This window comes from Heloderma suspectum, chromosome 3 (genome assembly GCF_057233095.1).
Source record: "Heloderma suspectum isolate Gila_16-S chromosome 3, 16-S_ref, whole genome shotgun sequence".
NCBI lineage: Eukaryota > Metazoa > Chordata > Lepidosauria > Squamata > Helodermatidae > Heloderma > Heloderma suspectum.
Window position 1 is genome coordinate 8,757,947 of NC_139460.1, and position 23,582 is coordinate 8,781,528.

A 23,582-nucleotide genomic window follows, 5' to 3' on the forward strand; every position below is an offset into this window, starting at 1 on the left:
TTATTCTTATTTATTTTAGGACTCTTGTAACTGCTTTTTCAAACCTCAAAATTGTTGGAAAGTCATTTAGTTTCCAGTTTGATGGTGGTGAGAACTCAGTGGGCATGTTTATATGAAGGCTAGTTCCTCCCAAAAAATTTTTATTAAGATTTATACAACATATTATAAACTCATCACATAAAAATATACATGCAATACACACAAAAAATAGATTCCAGATTTATGAGGACTTTGGTACTGGAGCCATTTCTTCATGTCATGGGCATCTTGTCGCTAATGTCACCAGTCCCAGATAGGTAGGTGCAGCTCCTGCTATATTGGACATCTCTCAGCGAGGAAGAGAGATGGAATTTTGCTCAGAAAATGGCTGAGCTTCAGCTCCCTGCAGGCAGGCTGACACTGGATAGCAGTATGCATGTGGGAACATGGAGCCTAGGAACCCAGCAGCCGCTTAGGCAAGAGCTGGTTCCTCTTGCACAGCCTTCCCCCAACCTGGCTCCCTCCAGATGTGTTGGGACTGCAGCTCCCATCATTCCCATTTGGAGGGTGCAAGTTGAGGAAGTCTGCTCTCACAATTTGATTAACTCTTCTGGGAGTCTGTGCTATGTTTGTATGCGTGCACTCTTTAGCCTGTAGCTAGAGATTGTGACCTCAAAAAGTGGACCCACAATGCAGCAGCCTCTGCAATGTGAGGGAGCCTAACCCCCTTTGAGGAGGCATTGACAATTCTGGTCAAAAGTCCATTCAGCATAAATTTACAGTATTTTACAGCAAGTATGTGGACTTTGGTGGGCCAAAGGTTGGGCTTACATCATTTTATAAACAGAGACCAATTACACAATCCATTTTAGCTGGGGCTTGTTTTTTTAGCCCTAATTTTGTTAGCTTGACCATTCATGCTTAAACAAAGGGCAGTTGGCCTAATCTGCCCAAGGTAATCCTCCCCCACCTTCCCCCAAATATGCACTTGGACTCTCTGTTTATACTTGCTCTGTCTGTTTAGGTTGGGTTATATATTTTTATTTGGCTATTCTGCCATCTCTTTGCATTTATCTGAAATAAATATGGGAGGGAAATAAGCAAGGGAAGCTCTTCTCAGCTGGATGTAACCAGGCATAATGGGCACGGATCCAACTAGTATGTGGAGACCGTCACAGTCTCAAGTACCCTGACTAGACATTGCCAAGGCAGAGCAGATTAAAGGGGCCAAGTGCCCATGTTTTCACTTGGCCCTCTCACACTGGCGAGTGTGGCCCTGCCCTCTGACAAGTGTGACAAGCAGCCAACCTCCCTTTCCGTCTGAAGCTGCAGAGGTGTGCTGGGATCCTCCTGGCAATTGCACAGCGATCCATGCTTCCTCCCTAGCTCCGAGGTTGGGAAGAAGGGGTGAGGGCGGTTGGCAACTGTATGGTCAAGGCGCCCAGAGCTCCTCAGCCACGCAGGGCCAAACCATGAGGCTTTCCTGCTCCAGGGCCAAGCCAGGAACCTGGTGACTGCAATTTTTTGCTTCGCCAATCCAAAATAGTGGAACCCTGAAATCTGCTGAAGCAGTTCTGACAAGAGGGGTATCTGATACTACCACCGTAGACTCTGCGTTTACTGCAGAGTCCAAGATGGACTGAATGTGAGCGCCTTTATCAGCAAATCCCAAACTACACAGAAGAGCTTAGCTGGATGAGATTTCTTCACTGGTATTGTTGCCATTTCATAGGCCTGCAAATGGGCTCTATGATGTCTTTGGTGAGATGCTGCAGGGGTCATTTCCCCGCCTTTATAGCCACCAAGGGAGAATCTGCCCTGAAGCCAGGACAAATTCCCTCCATATCAAATTGATCTGCAGTTGCAAAGAACAATGCTTGTCTCCACTAATGAAGGCCTCCTAGCACACTGAAAGGTAATCTGGGTGAGCCGCAGAGCCGTCCAATAGCTTTGCCCCTTCCTGGTCTGTAAGGCATGCTCGCTTTTCCCTGAGCATGCAGCTTGTTGAAGGTCACATTTTGGTACCGTAACTTGGCTTCTGTGTATAAAATGAAAGAATGGAAAATGCTGTTTCAGCAAGCTGTCGAGTGAAGAAAAGGTTGAGTTCGTATTACTGGTGCTTCCTAGAAAGTCGGTGTGAAAGCCCAGGAAACTGGAAAGAGTAATTTATCGTCTGACAGGTCTGTAATTGGTTGGCTTAGAAGGAAAAGTGTGTGACTTTGTTGCCTCTTTCCACAGGGGGTTACGTGAGAGGCTGCCTCCACTCGTGAGTGTCGTGACACAGTTTCATGCTTGGTGGCACATTTTTACAGGCCTTGGCTCCTACCTTCATATCTTGTTCAGGTGTGACAGTCTTCTCTTCCCGGGGGCTCTGGGTGGGGAAATTCTTGCCCTTGCACCATGCAAGCTGTGCAGCTGTAAACCATTTTCCTTCCAGAAGATTGCGATTGCTTGGTAAAGCATTCTGTTCCCATTTGTTATTTGGAGTGACATCCTGGGCTGCTCCCCCCCCCCCCAGCTGTGGATAGTTGGTGGGTGGCGATAAAGAGCAGCCAGTGCTGCTGCCTGTGCACCCGCCCTCTCCATCTGGGCTCAATCCAGAGCAGGAGATGGTGGTGGGCTGCAGCTAATGCTTTCCCTCCTCCTCCTCACGGCTGCCGTACAAAAGGCCCTATGGTGCCCCCGGCACCGGGCCAGATGCTGGCCTTGCAGGCCTCCATAGCTGTGCATGGCGGCTTGCCAGGTTCTTGATGGCTTTTTGTTCTTGCAGATCTCAGGCGGTGAAAGCCAGAGGCTTATCCATTTGCCTTAGTGGGGCAGTGTTCAGTTGAGTAGGTTGCAAGTCACCGAAATGCTTGTTTTAATTGTTTTTCCCTTCTCCCCCTCTTCTAGCTTATACTCAAGGACACTTTACTTGAAGTACAGGCCAAAGGTCAAGGTAGGCAATTGGGACTTCCAGTGGAATTTGAGTATTGTGCAGCAGAGATAGGGCCCTTCTTATAACTAGGGCCTGTTAGAACAAAGCATACAATTGTGGTGGTGATGCCTATTTTTTTCTTTTTGGTTTTTTTATTATAGAAAAACACAAAACATATGACATACATAAAATCTGCAGAGTCGATATAACATTGAGAAGAAGATATAAGGGCGTGCTGTATCCTGAAATCTATTTTTATTTTATTCAAATATTTATAACCATTTACTACTTACATTTACTATTCCAAAGCTTAATAAACAATGTCCATTTCCCCCTCAATAAATTTGTTAAATTGTAAACCTGCTTGAGTCATTTTGTAGCAAGTTAATTTTGTCGCAAGCACAATAGTCCACATCAGAAGGGACCATTCAGAGGTTGATGCATCAGTAGGCTTTTCCCAATTAGCTGTTGTACATATCCACAGCTCTCTAAGGAGATTTATGAGTTCTACATCCAGTTCATTGACCAGTCTGTTAAGGTAGCACAGCAAAACTGCTTTAGGGCAACCTTCCTCACCCTGGTGCTCTCCAGATGATTTGGACTGCAAGTCCCATAATATCCAGCCAGCATGGCTCTGGAGAGCCAGTGTGGTGTAGTGGTTAGAGTATTGGACTGGAGAGATCCTAAAGAAGAAACAAAATTAAAAGTGATCTTGACAGGCTGGAGCGCTGGGCAGAAAACAACAGAATGACATTTCATAGGGATAAATGCCAAGTTCTGCACCTAGGAAAAAGAAACCAAAGGCACAATTACAAGATGGGGGAGACTTGGCTCAACAATCCTACAAGTGAGAAGGATCTTGGAATTGTTGTCGATCACAAGCTGAATATGAGCCAACAATGTGATGTGGCTGCAAAAAAGGCAAATGCTCTTTTGGGCTGCATTCACAGAAGTATCGCCTCCAAATCACCTGAAGTACTAGCTCCCCTCTACTCAGCACTGGTTAGGCCTCATATGGAGTACTGTGTCCAGTTCTGGGCGCTGCACTTTAAGAAGGATGCAGACAAACTGGAAAAGTTTCCAAGGAGGGCAACGGAGATGATCAGGGGACTGGAAACAAAGCCCTATGAGGAGAGACGGAAAGAACTGGGCATATTTTATTTATTTATTTATTCATTCATTTCATTTCTATACCGCCCACTAGCCGAAGCGCTCTGGGCGGTTCACAAAAATATTTAGCCTTGAGAAGAGAAGACTGAGGGGAGATATGATAGCGCTCTTTGAGTACTTGAAAGGTTGTCACAGAGAGGAAAGCCAGCATCTCTTCTCCATCATCCCAGAATGCAGGACATGGAACAATGGGCTCAAGTGACAGGAAGCCAGATTCTACTTGAACGTCAGGAAAAATGTCCTGACTGTTAGAGCAATATGACAATGGAACCAATTGCCTAGGGGAGTAGTGGGCTCTCCCACACTGGAGGCATTCAGGATGAAGCTGGACAGCCATCTGCCAGGGATGCTTTGACTTGGATTCCTGCATTGAGCAGGGGATTGGACTTGATGGTCTTATAGGCCCCTTCCAACCCTACTATTCTATGATTCTATGTTTTGCACATCCCTGGTTCAATCCCTGGTATCTCCAGTTAAAAACAAAAAGTAGCAGGTGATGGAAAACCCATCTCTACCTGAGAGCCTGGAGAAGTCCTGTCAGTCAGAGAACACAATACTCATTAGAACGACAATTAAGGCCCGGGATAAGACTGCTTTCTTTGTAACGATGACGCGTTATACATCCATGGGTTTGTGATAGTGCTCATTTTCCTTTTCCGTGGATTGCATATTCCTTCATTTTGCTCGCTTTATCTTTTGGGCTGCCTTTCATGAGTGAATCAGTGAAAATATTCAGTTAAAGGTCTTTTGATCAGTTTAAATGGTGCACCTGATTAACTGGACATCAAGCTTTATTATTATTTTTAAACTACTGTGTAAGGTCTTACAGATCCTTGAGTGACAGGTGCCATCTGAGAAGAGGCATCCCTCTTGCTCCGTCTCACATGAGGGAGTGCCTGTTCTGTGACGGGCGTATGCTGTGATTGATGCATGCATTGTCACCTTAAAACAAGGAGCATGTTTTTTCTTCAAAATGATTGTACTCTTAATATGCCTACTTAATCATTTAACAGGAATACAATTAAGTGGCAGCTCTCCCCCCTCCCATTTTTTTCCATTGTGTAAAGACTTGAGGGTGGTTTGCAGGATTTTGAACCATGACATCGGCTATCAAAATACAAAACTATCCCCTACTTGAAGAACATGAGAAGAGCCCTGCTGAATCAGACCGAGGGTCCATCTAGTCCAGCATTCTGTTCACACAGGGGCCAGCCAGCTGCCCATAGGAAACCTGCAAGCAGGACACGAGCGCAACAGCACCCTCCCACCCATGTTCCCCAGCAACTGGTATGCATAGGCATACCACTTCAGGTATTGGAGGGAGCACATAGCCATCAATCCTAATAGCCATTGATAGCCTTTTCTTCCAGGAATTTGTCCAACCCCCTTTTAAAGCCATCCAAATTGGTGGCCTTCACTACATCTTTTGGTACCGAATTCCATAGTTTAACTATGTGCTGTGTGAAGAAGACTGCTCAAACTTCCCTGAGGCTACTGTTTACTTAACAATAATATGCATGTTAATTGTATTCACACTTCGCTTCTAGTTTGGTCCTAAAAGACACATTGAAAATAATATACAAGCCTCTTAAAAATGATTAAAACAACAGACAATATAAAGAAAACCGTAACTAGGTTTAAAAGCTTCATTTAGGGCTCTATTTCAGAAAACCAACTGAAGGGTGCAATTCTGTGCATGTTTAGACAAAACATGCAACTCCCTGCAATTCCCTAAAATTCTGGCTGGGAAATGCTGAGGGTTGTAGGACTTATTTCTGTCCAAACATGCGTAGGATTGCGCCCCGAAACCCTTAACGAGCTGCTTAAAGTGAGTGGACAGAATCCATACACGTGCACGTTGACTTCTGTCTGGAGGGGGCTTCAGGGTTGCAGCTACATTTCAGGGTGGCTTGCAGCAACAATAAAACAGATTGTGCTCTTTAAAACACTAAGACCACAATCCAACCAAAGTGAAATTACTGTTAAGCCTCAGCGGGAAAGTTGCTTCACTGCCTCTCATTGAAATCAATGGGACAGAAAAGTTGTGTCCTACGTATTGAGAAACCCCTCCCTGCCCCAAATGTAATTCTGTAAATAACATGCAAGACATTATCCAAGCAGAAACCTTCCCAAATGGCATCGAGCTTAAAATACCTAACTAAAACTTGGCCAGTGCCACAATAATGGAAGCTGCAAAAGGCAGTCTAGCTGCCAAGATCTTGCTGGTTCCTCACTCAGGCTTTGCCAGGCCTAGAAAGCATGAGAGCTCCATGCTTCTGGTGTAATTGCAAGTCTGTTGAGTGGGCAGACCTTGCAGTCAAGGGGACTATTGAATGGTCACAACAGAACATACGCAGGGGGGCAAGGGGAGTGGAGAAGTGTTCCTAACATGCATGGCTAAAGCGTTTATAAGTTGTATGTCACTGAATGAGGTGGGACATTGGTGGGAACCAGTGTCTTCCTTTATTTTACTTTGGAGATTTATATCCCACGTTTTGATTGAATAATCATCAAAGGTCGTTTACAGCAGATGGAAAAAATACAAAATGAAAAACTACTCATGGGCACAACTCACTGACGGATGGGGCCAGAGTGTGCCTGCCTTCAGCTTTGCAGCCTGAGGGCATCTGGCAATTGGTGCTGAGTGCTGTTTCGGCTAGGGAAGCAGGCTCCCTGCAGCTTCTCCTTCTCTGACGGGTGATGGGAGCCAGGCTGGCCTTCCCCTTGCCACAGTGGTCTTCCTGGGAGGCAGCGGTCCTTGTTCCTTGGGCTGGGAGCAGATTGTGCCTCTGTCAGGAGGAGGAAGGGACTCGGCACTGGGAACAGCGGCTGCTCCTCAGAGCACTGGCCAAGTCCCTGGGTTCACGCCCCAGTTGTCCTGTTGCGGATGGCAAGCGACACACAGACAGAGTCAGCCAGTGCTGGGAATGTCAGCACTGTCGCTGGCATTCCTGCTGTTATCTGAGATCTGAGGTAGCAGGGGAGTGCCCCAGGGGCCGGGGCTTTGAGGCCCTAGAATATGAACACCCAATAAACTTCTGTGATTCTTTACTAGTGTTGCCGACTTTTTTTTAACTGGCCTCTGTGCCTTTAGCACATTAGTAGATGATGATTACTTCTATGCTGTGAAAAGCTTCATGCACTAATTGCTACAGATCCAGGTGCTTTTGAATGCACAGGAGCAGGCTAGCTCTTACCTGATCAGCTGGCAACGCTGTATCTTACTTTCTTGCCTAGCATGCAAACATAACGTAGTCTCTGTGGGGAAAGTTTAGAAATAAATAATTAGATCACTAATAACACAAGGAGGATCTCCAGGGATGTGTGTGTTTTTCTGTGTTCTACCCAGCAGTCTAAGAAATCCTCTTTTTCCTTCCTTTCAATAGTTTATCTTTGGGATTTGGCCTATTCTCTTAGTAGAGTCGACCAAGAAGCAATGACGAGGACATCTGGCCCAAACCGAAGAGGCGCCTACCCTGGATGCATAAGGATATTCTGTAATCACTTTGACTGAAGCGCCGGAAATTATCGGCGCTGCAAAGGGATTTCTTTTTCCTCTCTCTACTCCTGGAGCTGTGGAGGATTGTGTAGAACCAACACCCAACGTGTCCACGGAAACCATGACTAGAGGTCCCCCCCCCCATGTCTGAGGTGTTGAAACGAGAGTGCAGTCTTTCTGCAGACATGTTGTGTAGCTTGGAGGTGCTGGGCTGGCAGAATTACACCGGTCACAGGAAACGTATACTCGTTCCTTTTGGAAGTGAGTTACCGTGGCTGCCCTTGGGTGGATCAGACTTTTCATCTGTGGTTGGAAATTAAATGCTTGTAACTGAATTGTGCAAAATGCTTCTGACAAATTGAGAAGGACGATCCCTTTGATTTATAGGAGACTCTGTGTTCTGAAGCGCGTTCTGTGTGTCCATTGGTACATCATAATGGGGCTGTATACTTTCTCAAAACTGGCTTCTTAATTGACTTGCGCTAATGAAGGGGAGGTGGTTAAAAGTGCTGTTCTGTTAACTAGGTAGCATGTCCCATTTCTGTTTGGAATGTAGGATGTTAATTGAGGGTTTGCTTCATGCGCAAATAAGTAATAACCACCTCAGGGTTTTTTAAATGCATAGTTTCGTCTAAGATACTCTTGCCTTGAATGGAAGGCCAGTTGCCCAGCCCAACTGCACAAGCCACCCAAGTAGTTACTTGGGCACCGATGAAACAGTATTAACTGGAGAGAGATAACCCAGGATCCCTGGCAGTGTAGAGGCGGGATCTGGGACACACTTCTCTGATTTCTCCGTGCAGCCAGTCGGGACTGCAACACATTTGGGGCCAGCCTGGAGGCCATGTTAGCAGGAAAGCTCTGAGCCGTGACGCTGGCTACACCCACTCGCTGGGACATTTGTCAGCCAAAGGGACAAACCTGCCTTAGCCACACCAATTGGGGATGTGAACTTTGGAGGTGGAGTTACATTTCAATCTGAAAAAGTGACTTGGACGTAACCAAGGTCTAGCTCTTACTTAAAAATAACAACCTTAAGCTCATACTTGCTTGCCAGAGTACAAAATACGTGGATGTCTTATCGAGGGAGCACCTGAGACCTGGGGCAGTCACTGTCTCTCAGCCTAACGACCTCACAGGCGTGTTGAGAGGATACATATGTGAGCCACTCTGAGCTCCTTGGAGGGCAGAAATGTAAAAAATAAATCCATTAGACCTGTGCCTTTCTCTAAAACACACACACACCCCAAACCAGAATTGGTGGCCTGATCTCCTCTTGGCTGACATGTGTCTAGTTCTGCAGGAATACACCCTGCACACTGATGGGGTGTGCGTGTATTTAGCAGTTAGGTAAGCATCCCCGAGTATGAAAGAGAAGCGGATGTGCTTGCCCTTGGGAAATGCTTCCATCAGAAGTAGTTTCGAATCAGGCTACCGGATTTCTGTCTGAGTGTGATGAACATGTGGTTGCGTACGCAGCTTACGTTCTGTGCACCCTTTGAGATTCTGCATACTTTGTCTCAATGTCACCAAGCCCCCCGCCAGCCAGCCTTCTCAATCTTTTGTTGCGTAAATCCATGCATTGCATGGATACCCAAGACACCCACAGCCCTTAAGGCAGACTTCCCCAACTTGGGGCCTTCCAGATGTGTTGGACTGCAACTCCCATCATCCCCGGCATGCATAGCCAGTTGGAGAGCACCTGGCTATGCATGGCTGCTCTAAACAAAATAGTCCAGCCCATTTCTAATTGGGATACTGAACCTGTGATCAAATCATCAAAACATTAAAATCGGGTTATTAATTTTTCTTTGCTGAGGGAAATATTCCCTCCACATAGTTACTTGCTGCCTTCATGTTCATCTCAGTTAATACAACCCCTTAAAAGCGGAAGAATCACAAAAGGAATGTTTTCTTCTCTTCCCCCCTCCCCCACTCCTGTATTCCTGTGACAATAGAAGTCTTGCAAGAGAATGCCCTTATGGCAGAGGTTAGAAATCGCCTGTCCCTAAATTCTGAGCGAGAATGTCCCCTTGGTTTTTTTTCCTCTAGCTTAAAAAACAAGTGAACTAGCCAACTTTTGAATCATATTTGGTCGTGGCAGAACATCTCACTCGTGCACTCAGCCACAACTCAGAGTGTAACGTGGCCTTGCAGTCGCCAGTCACCAGGTTGCCAGTGGCACATGGCATTTCCCCCTGGCGAGCCTAGACTTGCCAGCCCAAAACTCCAGTTCCCACTCCCAGACTTCATTTGTAATGTTAAGAAGTTACACGGGAAGCTGCCAGTGTATTTAGCTCAGTGTTGGCCGGACTGACGGGCAGCAGCTGTCCACGGTGTGGGAGAAAGGTCTTTCCCAGCCCTACCTGAACATGCCAGGGATTGAACCTGGGACCTGTTGCATGCAAAGGATGTGCTCTACCAATTTACCACACCGGGCCAATTTGCACATCGCAAGAAGCCACCATGGGTTATGCGAGGGTTGTCTAACCCTCGCACAACCCCCACTGTCCAGGTTCTCATGACACAACAAGCCATGACTGTCAGCCTGAGCTCGTATATTCAAGATGGTGGCTGGCACACACCACAGCACCCTGAGGGTTAATTAACCCATGGTGGCTTTTCACTACAAGTGAACCAGGTCACTGTGTATAATCCTATATATATATAGTTTCTCTCCCTCACTCATACACACACCCAGTGGAGCTACAGAGCACTTTATCCTCCTCTAGCAGCCCACTGCATTTCCATGCCAGATGCCCAGGGCTTTACCCCCTGTGCATCTAGCACAGGAATGGCAGGCTGGTGGAGAAAGGACAGAGCAATTCATTCCTTCGCCAGCAGCACACTGAGCTTCTATGCTGGATGTGCAGATGGCGAAGCCTCTTCCTGCATGCTCAGCAGAAGAGGCCAGGAGTGTTTGGTTTTTACCTGCCTGCTTCTTACCCTTCTTATGAGTAAAAAGCAGGTGAGTAAAAGTCATTTTGCAGGCTAGTAGCTTCTGGGGGCTAACTGACAAAGCTAGATAGAATAAACACCGTAGTTCTAAAGGTTTTTCAAGGATATAAATTTTGCACCAGATTGCGGTCACATGAGAAAAGATGAAGAGCCCTGTTTGCTGTTTGGTCTCGCACAGCTGTTTGAAGAGGGAACCATCTCTCCCCCCCACTCCCATGTTCTTTCGCTCTGCATAGGGGTGGGAAGGGAGCAAGGGGCTACTTTGCCTGCCCGTCCAAAGCTCTGTGGTCTTCCTTCCAAGCTTCTTACGTGTTTAAGAAGGGAAGGGAGCTATCTGTTCATAGCAAAATTAAGGGTTCTTTACTTGCAACTCTTTCATACCATGATAAGGGACTATGTAAATGAAAACAAAATCCAGCATGGTTATCTTTGATATGCAGAAGCTGGGTCAGCCCAACTGTGTAAGCAACCACCATAGGAACCTCAGTATTTTTGTGCAGCTGATAAAGCAGCATGCAGTTCAAGAAGGGCACACCATCCTCTGGTAGGAACCCCTAGCCATTCCTTGGTTGTGTGATGCAGCAGCACAGGGTAGCAAAGTGTGCAAGGTGGAGGATGAGGAAGCAGGTAAAATCAGAGCTCTGCCAAGAGAAATACCATGACTTCTGAAACTGTCTGTGATGGTGCGGGAGGGTATGAGTGGCTGTTAACTCCTTCATGTGCTTTTGTCTTGGGAGGACAGCCCTGAAATACTCTGGATCAGACAGTTGCCATGATATAACTGCCACAGCATCATGAAACAAGCCAAGGCACTCCTGTGAGCCCAGAGTACTGCCCCGTAGAGCAGCCTGCCTGCTGCATCTCTGCATGATCCAGTGCTCTGGCTCAGTCTCCTAGCCAGCCTTTGCTGGAGGCAGGTAATTCTGCCCCATCTCCCCATTTTGGATGTGATTACAGTATTCAATTGCTCCCAAAATGGGAATGCTGCAGAATTGCCCTCTGACCAAGAAAGCTGCCTCAAGTTGGTGTGACTGCACAAGTCCGGGCTCAGGAGCGGTGTCCTGGCCATGTGCACAACCACATGCCCAAACCATTGGGGGCGGCGGGGGGGGGGGGAGCGCCTTTGAGAGCAAGTAGTTCTTCAGTAAAAGCACGTTTTTGCGGGGGGTGGGGTGTAAAATTGAAATGTTCAGATCTGCAAGGTCTGCACATGGGCTTGTTTGCCAACTCTTTCCACAGGAGTCATCGGCTCCCACTAGGCAACTCCAGCGTTTTGTGGGGTGCGTGCGCCATCTCTTCTCTTAGTCAAATTTGTTCTTACAAACTGTACTTTTCAGATTTACAAGAATGGACGTTTTAGACTTTGTGCATCTCTGCTGCCTTTGTTTCTGAATTGTGCAAGAGTGCATGTTGTGTGTGTTTGGAAAATGGTTTCGTGTGAAATCCAGGCTGCCTTCACCCAAAGGGAATGGAAGTTGAATGAATGAATAAATGCTGAAACTTGGGGCCAAACGACATATTAGGTTAATCACATGGCTTAACATTGCATGTTTTTGTTTGGGTTTTTTAAAAACTGTAAATAGTAGCAGCTTGACTACTGTGGGCAGGGTGGGGGAGTGTAACTCCCACCCAGGTCCCTACGAATTTCCACCCCCTGCTATCCATATTTGGAACCATGGTGGGTGGGATGGGATTTCAAACTCCTGCTCTTCGCCCAATATAGTCCCAATCTTGATCCACCCTGCCCTGCAGCAGCTGCTATTAACAGTTTCATTAAAAGATAGAATATTAAATCATATGTTTAATGTCACCTGTACTTTGGCTCTAAGATGCTATTGCCCAGAATGCAGACAGTGAAACCTAATATTGCATTTCCTGTGATTGCGTCTCGATTTCCCCAAATAGAGGGTGCATGTCTAAGAATAGCTCACTTAGTCCCTGGAGTCAGGATGTGGCAAGCTGTGTTCTCCACACCAGTTGGAACATTTCTAAAACCAGTTTGACCTCTGCCATATTTATGATTATGGAGTCAAAGTAGTAGTGTTGAGAAAAAGCTCTTACGGGGGACCCAGCTCAGTTCTCTAACTGCAGCATGGTCACCTGTGGGTGAGTATGAATCTTCCCCCAAGTGACTCAGTAGAGAGATCTTACAACACTTTGTTTTGTTTTCCCCCAACTATAAATGTACTGAAATGGTTACGTGTGAGAAGGTAGACAATAACTCTTGTTGGATTTATTTGCTAAACTGGGTTAGCAGTCTGGTCTAATCAGTTTTTTTTTAATAGAAGGAGGACTCTCCACATCTGAAGACTCATTGTTTAGGCCAGGGATGGGCAGAAAGATTGAGATCTACTGGTAGATCTCTGGGTGATTTGCAGTAGATCAGCAAGGATCTTTGACTCCCAGTTGTTTTAACAATAGCAATTTAAGACCAGGTGTGTATGCTGGTCATCCTAGTGTAGCTGATGGGATGCAGTAGGTAATCGACTCCACTGTTCCCAAAGCACAAGTTTGCATCAGACCTCAGAGTTCAAGTAAAAAGCAAAGTGGATCCCACATGCCTGAAGTCTGCCCTCCCCTGATGTATGGTGTCTTGTTCGATTTGTACGTATATATTTAAGTGTGGCCTTTTACTTATAAAAGCTTGGTGATGTGTGTCAGTATAGGGCAGCATTCCAGTGAGCATACAAATGCTGGTTTTTACAGAGATGTTTATCTCTGTAATGGCAACATGCATCATGAGACAGACTTGGACATCCATGTAATTATTGACAGGTATAAGTAGTTAAAGCAAGACTGGGCATCTTGGTATTTGAATGCTGAACAGTATTAAGTAGAGGCCTCCCTCTTTAATTGGCCTGTCTAGACTTCTTAGGGGAAAATTGCACAGCTGTGTGCTCCTTAGCTAAATGTTTTTAATTATGCTCCAAGGAGAACTAAGTTGCAGTTGGCAGGTTTTCAGAATCAAGCACATGCACCAGTGATGACAGATCAAGTTTGTGTAATGAAATAAAAGGTGGGTGGGTAAAAGTGAACGGCTGAGTGGGAGCTTGGGACCAGCAGGTGCCCTGAGTTGTCACAGAGAACCCCTAAAGGGACCAGAGATGAGTGAAATGCAGAAACCTTTGCCCAAACTTTAGGTGAGATGGCAAAACTCTTCCTGGATGGTGCCGCTGCAGGGAGTTTTTCTATGTGGAAAGAAGAGTCCCTCCCACATCCCCATGGAGAAACAGTCAAAAGTTCAAATTCCTCACTTGCAGGCTGAAGTGATAACAGTCCAGCAGCACATCGACCAACTTCTGTGCTCTATGCGTTGAATTAAGCCCTAGTTTCTGATCTTTTCCTACTGGCCTTAACTTTTCTTTCCACAACTCTGGTCATTAGGATCGGTGTTTGCTGCTTGCTTACCCTTTTTTCCAACTCTTTCTCATGTGCAAAGTATATTTTACAGTTCTGCTTTCCTTCCATCTGAGACAACCAGTATGCACACTTTCCCTTAGGGCAGCCTTCCCCAACCTGGCACCCTCCAGATGTGTTGGACTGCAACTTCCATCATTCCCAGCGAGCATGTTGGCTAGGAATGATGGGCATTGCAGTCCAACACATCTGGAGGGTGCCAGGTTGGGGAAGGCTGCATTAGGGGCACTGCTGTTTTCAGTTTCCTTCCATTACCCAGACATCAGCTCTTCACAGATGCCATTTTGCTGCATCATTACCACTGCCATGACAGCAGATCTTATTCATAAGACCTTTAGACCATTGGAGTATTCTTTAGACATACCTCTTTATGAATTCCTCTAAACTGTTACTGCTTTTATCTTGTCCTGCCAAATGAATGTTGATTATTAGACATATTTTAATGCACTGATTTTAATGTAACGTTTGCTGTTTGAAATGAAAATGGATCCAACCTGCCATAAAGGATGTGGTATATTTTTTGTGTAAAGTGACCAAACTTTATGTTAACACTTTTATTTGTTCTAGATCTGTGGGTTTATTAATGTAAAGAGAAGTCCTTTACAGGTGAACATACTGTGGCTGTATCATGAAACAGCAGCTAACTGTATATAAAAGCCATTGTAATAAACTATGTTTAAGCATTTTGATATACTATATTGAAATCTTTCTATGGGACTCTTGTCAACTAATAAGCTTATAATATATATACTATTACTTTGCAATAAAGTGGCTTTTTGAGATTTAAATGTATTTAATCAATTTACCCTTAGAACATTAATTATGACTTTATAGCTCACGATGATGATTATTAAAGGATTATTGTTTTTAAATAAGATTCCATTGTGGGTTTTTGGGGAAGCTCTTTTGGGGCACGTATCTAAAGTTCCTTTTCTTGCCCTCTTACACAAATTCAGGGCAAATTACTACATAGCCAGCCACATACAGTCAGGGCCAGAAATATTGGAACAAGGATAACTGTTTTGGCAGTTGGCTTCTGTACACCACCACACTGAAGTTGAAAGGAAACACACCCAAATGGGAGCGAAGTCAGGACTTTCAGCTGTAATTCAGGGGGTTTGACAAAAGTGGGGCACTAACCATTCAAGAAGTACAGCCAGTGGCATACACACACACCCATCATTGGTGGCTTATAAGTAATGGAACGAATGGCTGACAAGCACCTGCATGGCCAGGTGTGGCCTGTTTCCTGGGTGCCCCATGACCATTCAAGCATATAAAAGGCCTGGAGGTGGTTCTGAGCGTTATATTTGCATTTGGTAGCTGTTCACTGGAACTCCCAACATGAGGTCCAAAGAGGTGTCCATGCGAGTGAAAGAAGCCATCATTAGGCTGAGGGAACAAAATCCATCAGAGAGATAGCAGAAACAGTGAGAGTGGCCAATACAACGGTTTGGAACATCCTGAAAAAGAAAGAATTAACTGGCAAGCTCAGCAACAGCAAAAGGCCTGGCAGACCATGGAAGACAACTACAGTGGATGACCGCAGAATTCTGCTCATGGTGAAGAGGAACCCTTTCACAACATCTAGCCAGGTCAAGAACGCTCTTGTGGAGGTAGGCATGTCATTGTCAACATCTACAGTCAAGAGATGGCTTTATGAATGTAAATACAGAGGCTTCACAACAACGCTCAAGAACAGAAAGGTAACGCTCAAGAACAGAAAGGCCAGATTAGCCTTTGCCAGCAAACACTTAAAAAAGCCTGCCCAGCTCTGGAATAAGATTCTTTGGACTGATGAAACCAAGATTAACTTGTACCAGAATGATGGGAAGAGAAAAGTATGGCGAAGGAAAGGAACAGCTCATGATCCAAAGCAGACCACCTCATCTGTCAAACGTGGAGGCAGCGTTATGGCATGGGCATGTATGGCTGCCAATGGAACGGGGTCACTGGTGTTTATTGATGACCTGACTGCTGATAAAAGCAGCAGGATGAATTCTGAAGTGTATAGGGCTATACCTTCTGCTCAGATTCAGCTGAATGCTGCCAAACTGATAGGATGCCGCTTCATATTGCAGATGGATAATGACCCAAAACATACAGCAAAAGCTACCCAGGAGTTTCTCCAGGCAAAGAAGTGGGGTGTTCTTCAATGGCCAAGTCAGTCACCTGATCTCCACCCAGTAGAGCATGCTTTTCACTTACTGAAGACAAGACTGAAGGCAGAAAGACCCACAAACAAGCAGCAGCTGAAGGCAGCTGCAGTAAAGGCCTGGCAAAGCATCTCGAGGGAGGAAACTCGGCATTTGGTCATGTCCATGGGTTCCAGACTTCAGGTAGTCATTGACTGCAAAGGATTTTCATCCAGGTATTAAAGGCGATCCTTAAGTCTGAAATGATGTTGGTTTGTTCCATTACTTATGAGCCACCAACGATGGGTGTGTGTGTATGCCACTGGCTGTACTTCTTGAATTGTTAGTGCCCCACTTTTGTCAAACCCCTTGAATTACAGCTGAAAGTCCTGACTTCGCTCCCATCTGGGTGTGTTCCTTTCAACTTCAGTGTGGTGGTGTACAGAGGCAACTGCCAAAACAGTTATCCTTGTTCCAATATTTCTGGCCCTGACTGTATATCCTATATGCAAATAGCAAATTCATTCTCCAAGTGTAGTTCTGTCTGTAGCCAAAGTAGCACCATCCACGCACAAGAGCAGAGATATCAGCAGGTTTGGGGGATCCCAAGGTTTGCAGAGGTACAAAAAAAATAAGAGGAAAGCAATCCCTCCCCCAACAGTGAAATGATGCCCACAGGACACTGAGGCTCTGTGCAGGGTAGGAACTGAACAATATGGAGGGTGGAGTATCCTGGAAAATAGCCTGGCTGCCTGGAACTCACAGCAGCATGTCCCTGTGAAGGTTTGAGGCCTATACAGGCAAGAAAACCAGTCAGGCCTAGAGGCTGGGATTTTTTTGTTGGGAGGGGGTATCCCTGAGAGGAGTCGTTTTGTTTCTTCAAGTTTGAAGCAGTACTTTTGGGTTGGGGAAAGGGGGGTATAAAAAGAGAGAGTTGGGGTGGCCAGAGCCTGAAGGGGGAGCAGGAAAAAGCAGCCTGGAAAAGTCTTACGTGCAGCTAGGGGTAAAGGAACATGTGTGTTGCAACTTCTATTTTCTCTTAAGGCTTTGTATCACTCAGCTGTATTGTGTAATACCTTTAGCTGTAATTTGCTTGCTTTAATTTACCAGTAAACTGTTGTGGTTAAACCCCGTCTCTAGAGTGTCAATCACCCCATGCCTACAGCCTAAACCCCATGTTACTGGGAAGGGGAAGGTAAAAGAAGGAAGGTAGGACTCTTAAGGAGGCAAGAGATCCTTAAGGAGTTGCTCAAGGGGTCCAGGGTCATAAGGGGAACCCTGATGGTCCCACTGCAACGTTTTGCTTTGTTCCCACTTGTAATAATAATAGGCATTTATAAAGCAAAACATGTAAAGCAGCTGAATGCTGTAATCCTGGTAAGTCTTACAATGAACATAGAAGGTAAGCTGGTATTATCCCCCATATCGTAGAGGGAAGGCTAAGAAAGCAGTGGGTTGGCGAAGCCCAACTGGTCCTAGTTCTCACTAGGGGCAAACCTGTGGGTTATACCAGTTCAGATTGCAGGTGATCACATAGGGTGGGTTCAGAGTAGCATTCACTGGGTGGGTTCACACAATCAGGGAGGGAAAATAAGCCATGGTGGCTTATTTTCCCTCCTGTGTGTGCCAGTTGTGAGCTGCCCAATTAGCACAGTTACCCTCACTCGGTGCGGGTTGTTGTGACATCCTAACCCAGCAAGGGTGGGTGGCTGGGGTGGTTTACAAATCGCCCTGAAACCCCAGAACAAGCCATAGGTTTCAGAGCAGCTTGTAAAGCATCCCAGCCACCTCGCCAGGTTCAGACATCACAACAACCCAAACCAGATGAGGCTAATTATGCTAATTAGGTAGCTCACGACTGGGAAAGGAAAATAAGCCACCATGGCTATTTTCGCTCTGCGATCATGCAAACCTGCACAGTGAATGCTACTCCATAGCAAAAAACAAAAAATCTGCACATAGAAAACTGGCAGGTCAAGGAGGCTGGAACCCTGCTTCCTGACATCTAGTTTGTTAGGTGCAGGGAATGTTAGCGTGGAAGAGCGTTCGTGTGGAAGAGCACTCCACCCCACCCTGATCTGCAGCCTGGGACAGCACAGCCCACGCACACATTTTGCCACCTCCAGAAGCGTAGGCCCTATCAAGTCAATGGCCGAAAGATTTCAATTGGGCATCTTCCTAACTCAACTCAGTAGCAACACTACACCACGTTTCATTTCATTCTTGCAGCAGCCTTGACCTCAGTTAATCTGAGAGCAAGGGCTGGTCCGCTTCATCAAAATCTCCCAAGTCCTGTATTCAGAGTGGTGTGATCCATGTCTTCCAATGGGTAAGTAGCAACTTCCCGCTACCAGTTTTCGTGGTGGTGGTGGCAGCACTGGCTCTTCATCACTTCAGTTGCTCAGATCACTTCCAGGTAACTGCGGTTGTATCCTTCCTGAACAGAAACGGCCTAGCCGATGTTATCTGTTGCTCCAGCAGCCTCCAGATTAGGCTGCTGCAATGGGTTGTACGTGGGGCTGCCTTTGAAGACTGTTTGGATGCTGCGGTTAATTCAAAATACAGCTGCTAAATTGCTAGCTGGGGCCAGACAATGGGAACACCTCTTGATGGTGCTTAAACAAGGGTGCTGGCTCCCAGACTCTTTTCAGGCACAACTAGGTGCCAGCATGTGGCCTGAATACCTGAAAATGTTACGAGTGGGACCTGCGCCAGCAGGGTGTACGTGAGCGTGCGTGTGCACACACAAAAGCTTGGGGGTTCCCTTGCTAGCAGTAGTGAAGGAAACCCCAGGCAGATGCAGTGGGGTCCGGTGGCTTGGCAGGCCGCCCTTTCTGCTGAAAAGGATGGAGGGGTAAGGACCCCACCACCTCCAAAAAGCCCCCTAGAATGCTGAGCTCTGATGACGGGGCGGGATCGTTGTGAGCCTGGGAAGAGAGCCAGCTGCTGCGCCTGTGTCTGTGCCAAGGGCACCAGCTGGAGAGAAGCTGCAAGCAGCTGCCTCTGCCTGTTCCCTTGCCCTCTTTCTCTCTGGCTGGTGCAGCATAGAGGGCTGGCCACGAAGGAGCCGCCCCCTTGTCCTCCCCCTCCCTCCCCTGCGCTCTGCCTCTGGGTGGGGCTGGGGTGGGGATCAGGTTCCATGAGACCCACTGTGTCCCCTATGAAAAGCACCTGGGTCCCTCCAGATGTTTTGGCCCACAACTCCTTTCACCTCTGACCACCCACCCTGCTGGCTGCAACTGATGGGGAAGAAGGCTGGAACCGCTGGAGTGGCATTTCCAGCCGTTGTCATTTAGGTCAATGCTGCCACCTGCTGGTAAGAAAACCATGGAATGAAATTCCTTCCTAGGGAACTCCGCCATGCCCCCTCTTTAATGAACTTCCGTCGTGCACTGAAAACGTGGCTGTTCAGGCAGGCATTTGGGGTGGGTTAAGGTATTTTAGAAACCTTTTTTATTGTAGAATTTTATTGTTTTAAACTGTTTTATTATACGCTGTACATCGCCCAGAGTGGCTGGGTGACCAGCCAGATGGGCGATTAATAAATTTAATAATAAAAATAATAATAAATAAAAAATAGAATGCATATGGTTATATCAGGGGTGGGGAAACATATCCCCCCGCCAGGTTGTTGGGCTGCAAAGCACCTTGGAGAGCTCCTTTGGAGTTCTGACTGGTTCTGACTGAAAGCTGGAGCGGATTTGCAGCCCCACCGACATTGGAGCCACCAGCCTCCACTGGCCATACGGGGCAAGCAACCTGGTATAATGAGGACAATGCCTCATTGAGGCATATGATGTGCGCATGTCCTGTTGTGGCTTCTTTCTGCTTGTAAGCCATCGCTCATATACATTTTGTTCTTGAAAAATCTGTGATAATATCAGATGTCTTGCTATGGTTGAGCATATCTCCTACACCTGTCAAAGTCGCATGGATGCTTATTTAGATATATCGTCTGGTTTGTTGTTGTTCAGTCGTTCAGTCGTGTCCGACTCTTCGTGACCCCATGGACCACAGCACGCCAGGCCCTCCTGTCCTGCGCTCTCTCCCGGAGCGTGCTCAAGTTCATATTCATTGCATCGGTGATGCTATCTAGCCATCTCATCCTCTGCCGTCCCCTTCTCCTTTTGCCTTCAGTCTTTCCCAGCATCAGGGTCTTTTCCAGAGAGCTTTCTCTTCGCATTAGGTGGCCAAAATATTTGAGCTTCAGCTTCAGTCTCTGTCCTTCCAATGAGCACTCAGGGTTGATTTCCTTTAGGATGGACTGATTGGACCTCCTTGCAGTCCAGGGGACTCGTAAGAGTCTTCTCCAGCACCACAGTTCAAAAGCATCAATTCTTCGGCGCTCAGCCTTCCTTATAGTCTGGTTACGTTAACATATATATTTGAAATGGAAATGTTAATCCTCCCCCCCTTGTGTTTTCTCTTTCTCTTTTTTCCTTTTCCCCTATATCGGTGAAGATGTTAATGATTACTGTATATTGATTTTTTAAAAATGCTTTTGTTTGTTGTTACTATTGTGCTGCGAATAAAAAGATTTTTAAAATGCAACCTAGTGTCCACGAGATGTTTTGGACCACAATTCTCAATACCAAGGATTGCTGGATAATACGGTTCAGATTTCTGCAGGACTAAATTCAGTCTGATGCCAAGGTGTGTCAGTTTGAGACTGGCTTTAAGCAAAATATCTACTGTCACCTTCATCCTGGATATTATTATCTTCGTCTTCATCATCATGGTTATTTATAATACAAGTATCCAGCAAGTCATGATTTTCAGTGGCCAGTAGGGGGTACCAGATCTCCAATAGTTACTCTCCATAGCTGGTTTTGGATCTTTTTTTTTTCTTTCCTTTCCTAAGGGACAAACCCTGCTACTACCTGATTTGTGTGTGTTTGAGAGTATACAGAACCGGGCCATCCAGGAGAGTGATCTTAAAACTGGAGGAAGAGAATCTACTAACCAAGATGGGACTTAACTTTGTAGGGTTAATCACTATGTGATACTACCCAATTTCATTCCTAATTCTCTTTGCCCAGAGCATGAACTACTGATAATGTCCAGCTTTACTGATAAAAAGAGTGTTTCTATTTATGCCCGCATTCTCCCTCGGAAGAGATCTCTATGTTCTGATTATTGCTGGAGAGACAGAACTAAGTAACTACTGCGGTTTCTTATTTTTATAATATAAAATGGACAACAACAGTTATAGCCTTTTTGTCCCAGTAGTCCTGGATGCATCCTAAAATCTACTTGGCACTAGTGAAGCTAATCTAAAGACATCTGCACAAATCCTTTGGGGTGATAACACCATGTTCAGCCTTTTTGACACTCCCTCATTCTGGTTTCACTTCGGAACCGTTGAGAAATTTGCCCCATTAAAAGTTTTTTTTAATGGACTTACGCAATCCATACCTCCTTCAAACAGTGGAGCCTCCACTGATGTGAGCTGCTACCTGCATTTTGAGTGGTTCTGCCCTGACACAGGTTTTATCATGTTGGTCAGTACTGGCTCCAGGTTTTTGAGGGCCCTTGGGCAAGGGACCCTCAATGGTCCCCCTCCAGCCTCCACTGCCTTCAAACAGAGGACTGTCCTTTGTATCATAGGACACGTGGCCACCCTAATGACAGCTGTGGCAGAAATGAGGGTTGGGTTCTTAATCTGACACAAGCTCCCACCCACGATCCTGTGCATTTAGATAATGCTGAACTGGATGCCTTGGAAGGCGACACTCCCCTGCTTGCAGCACCTCAGAACTCCAGATAGATGCAAAGAACTGTTGGCATTTATTCTTGGGGGTGGGAAAGAGAAAAGCAACTGTATTGGGGAGAAGCCCTCTACACAGGCAACACACCTACCTAAGGAGCGCCCTTACACCAGGGCAGACTCTTTGTCCATCTCGCCAGTGCCTAGAGGTTGCTCTATATTTGGGGCAAATGGGGCCCAACCCTCTGCCTCATCCCCACCCACCTGTGGCAGAGAAATCCCACCACAACCGGGGATATTTGCCCCCATGCACGGCATGCTGCTGGCGATGGCCACACACGAACTTCTCCTGCCCTCCTCCGGCAGTCTCGGTAGAAGACTGAGTCCCGTCCCTGCCCTGCCCTGCCCTACCCTGCCCTCTGCCCCACCAGCCCCCATGGGCACCTACTGCACTGCCAACTCCAGGGTTCGGAGGACCTTTGGCTTTGGGCAAGACATGCTCCCTGGGTCTCCTCCCTCGGTGAGTCCACCTTCTCACCGCCATGGTCACCAGCTGTTCTTGCTCCTTGTATAATTTATTAATGCCTACTTCTGTTGTAGTTTTGTATATTAAATAAAAGATGCATGCCCCATTGATTTCAAGGAGATTTATTCCCCCATAAGTTTATTTACGAATGCAATGCAGCCGCCAGATCAAACATCCCATGCAAATTTACTTGGGATTTAGTTTTCAGTAAATACGGATCAGGTTCCGTATTTGGTGTACAACAGGCTTTCCCAGCCCATCTGGAAAGCACTGGATCGGGGAAGGCAGCTGTACAAAATCTTAGAGAAATCAATTCCTCCCTAAGGGCTGACCTACATGCTGCTGTGTTAAATGTGTTGCGCGCAGCTGATCCTGTTTTTTTAACTTTAGTGTAAGCACTAAAGGAAAAGTACTGAAATTAAGTACTTTAGTATAAACTTTAATACAGTTTTTTTTTCTTTAGTCCCTACACAGTGGGGGGACAAATTTAGGGAAGGAAGCGGCTGGGAGGGACAATTAACTCACTCTACTTGTGTGTAGTGGTCCCGATCTGAATTGGCCCATGGATGAACGCTAAAGTTTAAAAAAAAAAAGTTGGGGTCAGCATTGACCTTTAAAAAATCAAGAAACAACAGCTATGGAACTGATTTATTCAATAGTAAGTCTGAGTTCAATGGCAGTTACTCTCAAGAATGCAATCTTGAAGCCCTGAACAAACTGGACTGAATGATCCCCAGTGCCATATAAACTGGGGGTAACAGTGACTTCTGAAAGAGGTGAACAGTGGTTGTAAATCAGGTTTTCGATGTGCCCTGGAAACTGCCTTTAACAGCTGCAGGGATTAGTGGGCTATTAACAGCACAGCTGCAGGGCCTGGTTGAAAAGTTGGCAACCGTAGTTGCAGGGTTGCCAGCTTTGTTTATGGATAGATGCAATATGTTTGCAACTGCCAAACAAAACGCAGAAATAAACATGGGAAGCTTTTCTCCCTGCATGGAGGTGCAGGGGAGCTTTCAACTTAGTTCTCCCCAAGGTGGCAAACCTGTGTCTAGGCTGTACCAATTGAGATGCCAGGTGGGGGTGAGTGGGATGGGATGCTCTTGCAAAAAAAAAAAAGGATTTACCTGAACATAGAAAACTAGCACGACAAGGAAAAGGCTAGGCCTGAACCCTGCTCCCTGACACACTAGTTTTCTATGTGCAGGGCCAGCCATCTGTCAGGGAGGCTCTAGCTGCATCCTGTATTGAGCAGGGGTTTGGACTTGATGACCTCC

At 46.3% G+C, this 23,582-nt stretch overlaps 1 protein-coding gene across 5 annotated transcripts in view; it reads left to right on the top strand.

Annotated features, from left to right (window-relative positions):
- ACER3 (alkaline ceramidase 3) overlaps nt 1–23,582 on the top strand; it is a 72,589-nt gene that overhangs the window by 48,042 nt on the left and 965 nt on the right. For 2 of the 5 annotated variants that reach the window (XM_084842460.1, XM_084842463.1), the window contains 3 exons: nt 2,218–2,322; nt 2,872–2,917; nt 3,058–7,445. In XM_084842460.1, the coding sequence (XP_084698586.1) occupies nt 2,218–2,322; nt 2,872–2,917; nt 3,058–3,105 (199 nt within the window). In that variant the 3' untranslated portion in view covers nt 3,106–7,445. The other 3 variants (XM_084842459.1, XM_084842462.1, XM_084842461.1) reach the window with 3 other exon arrangements.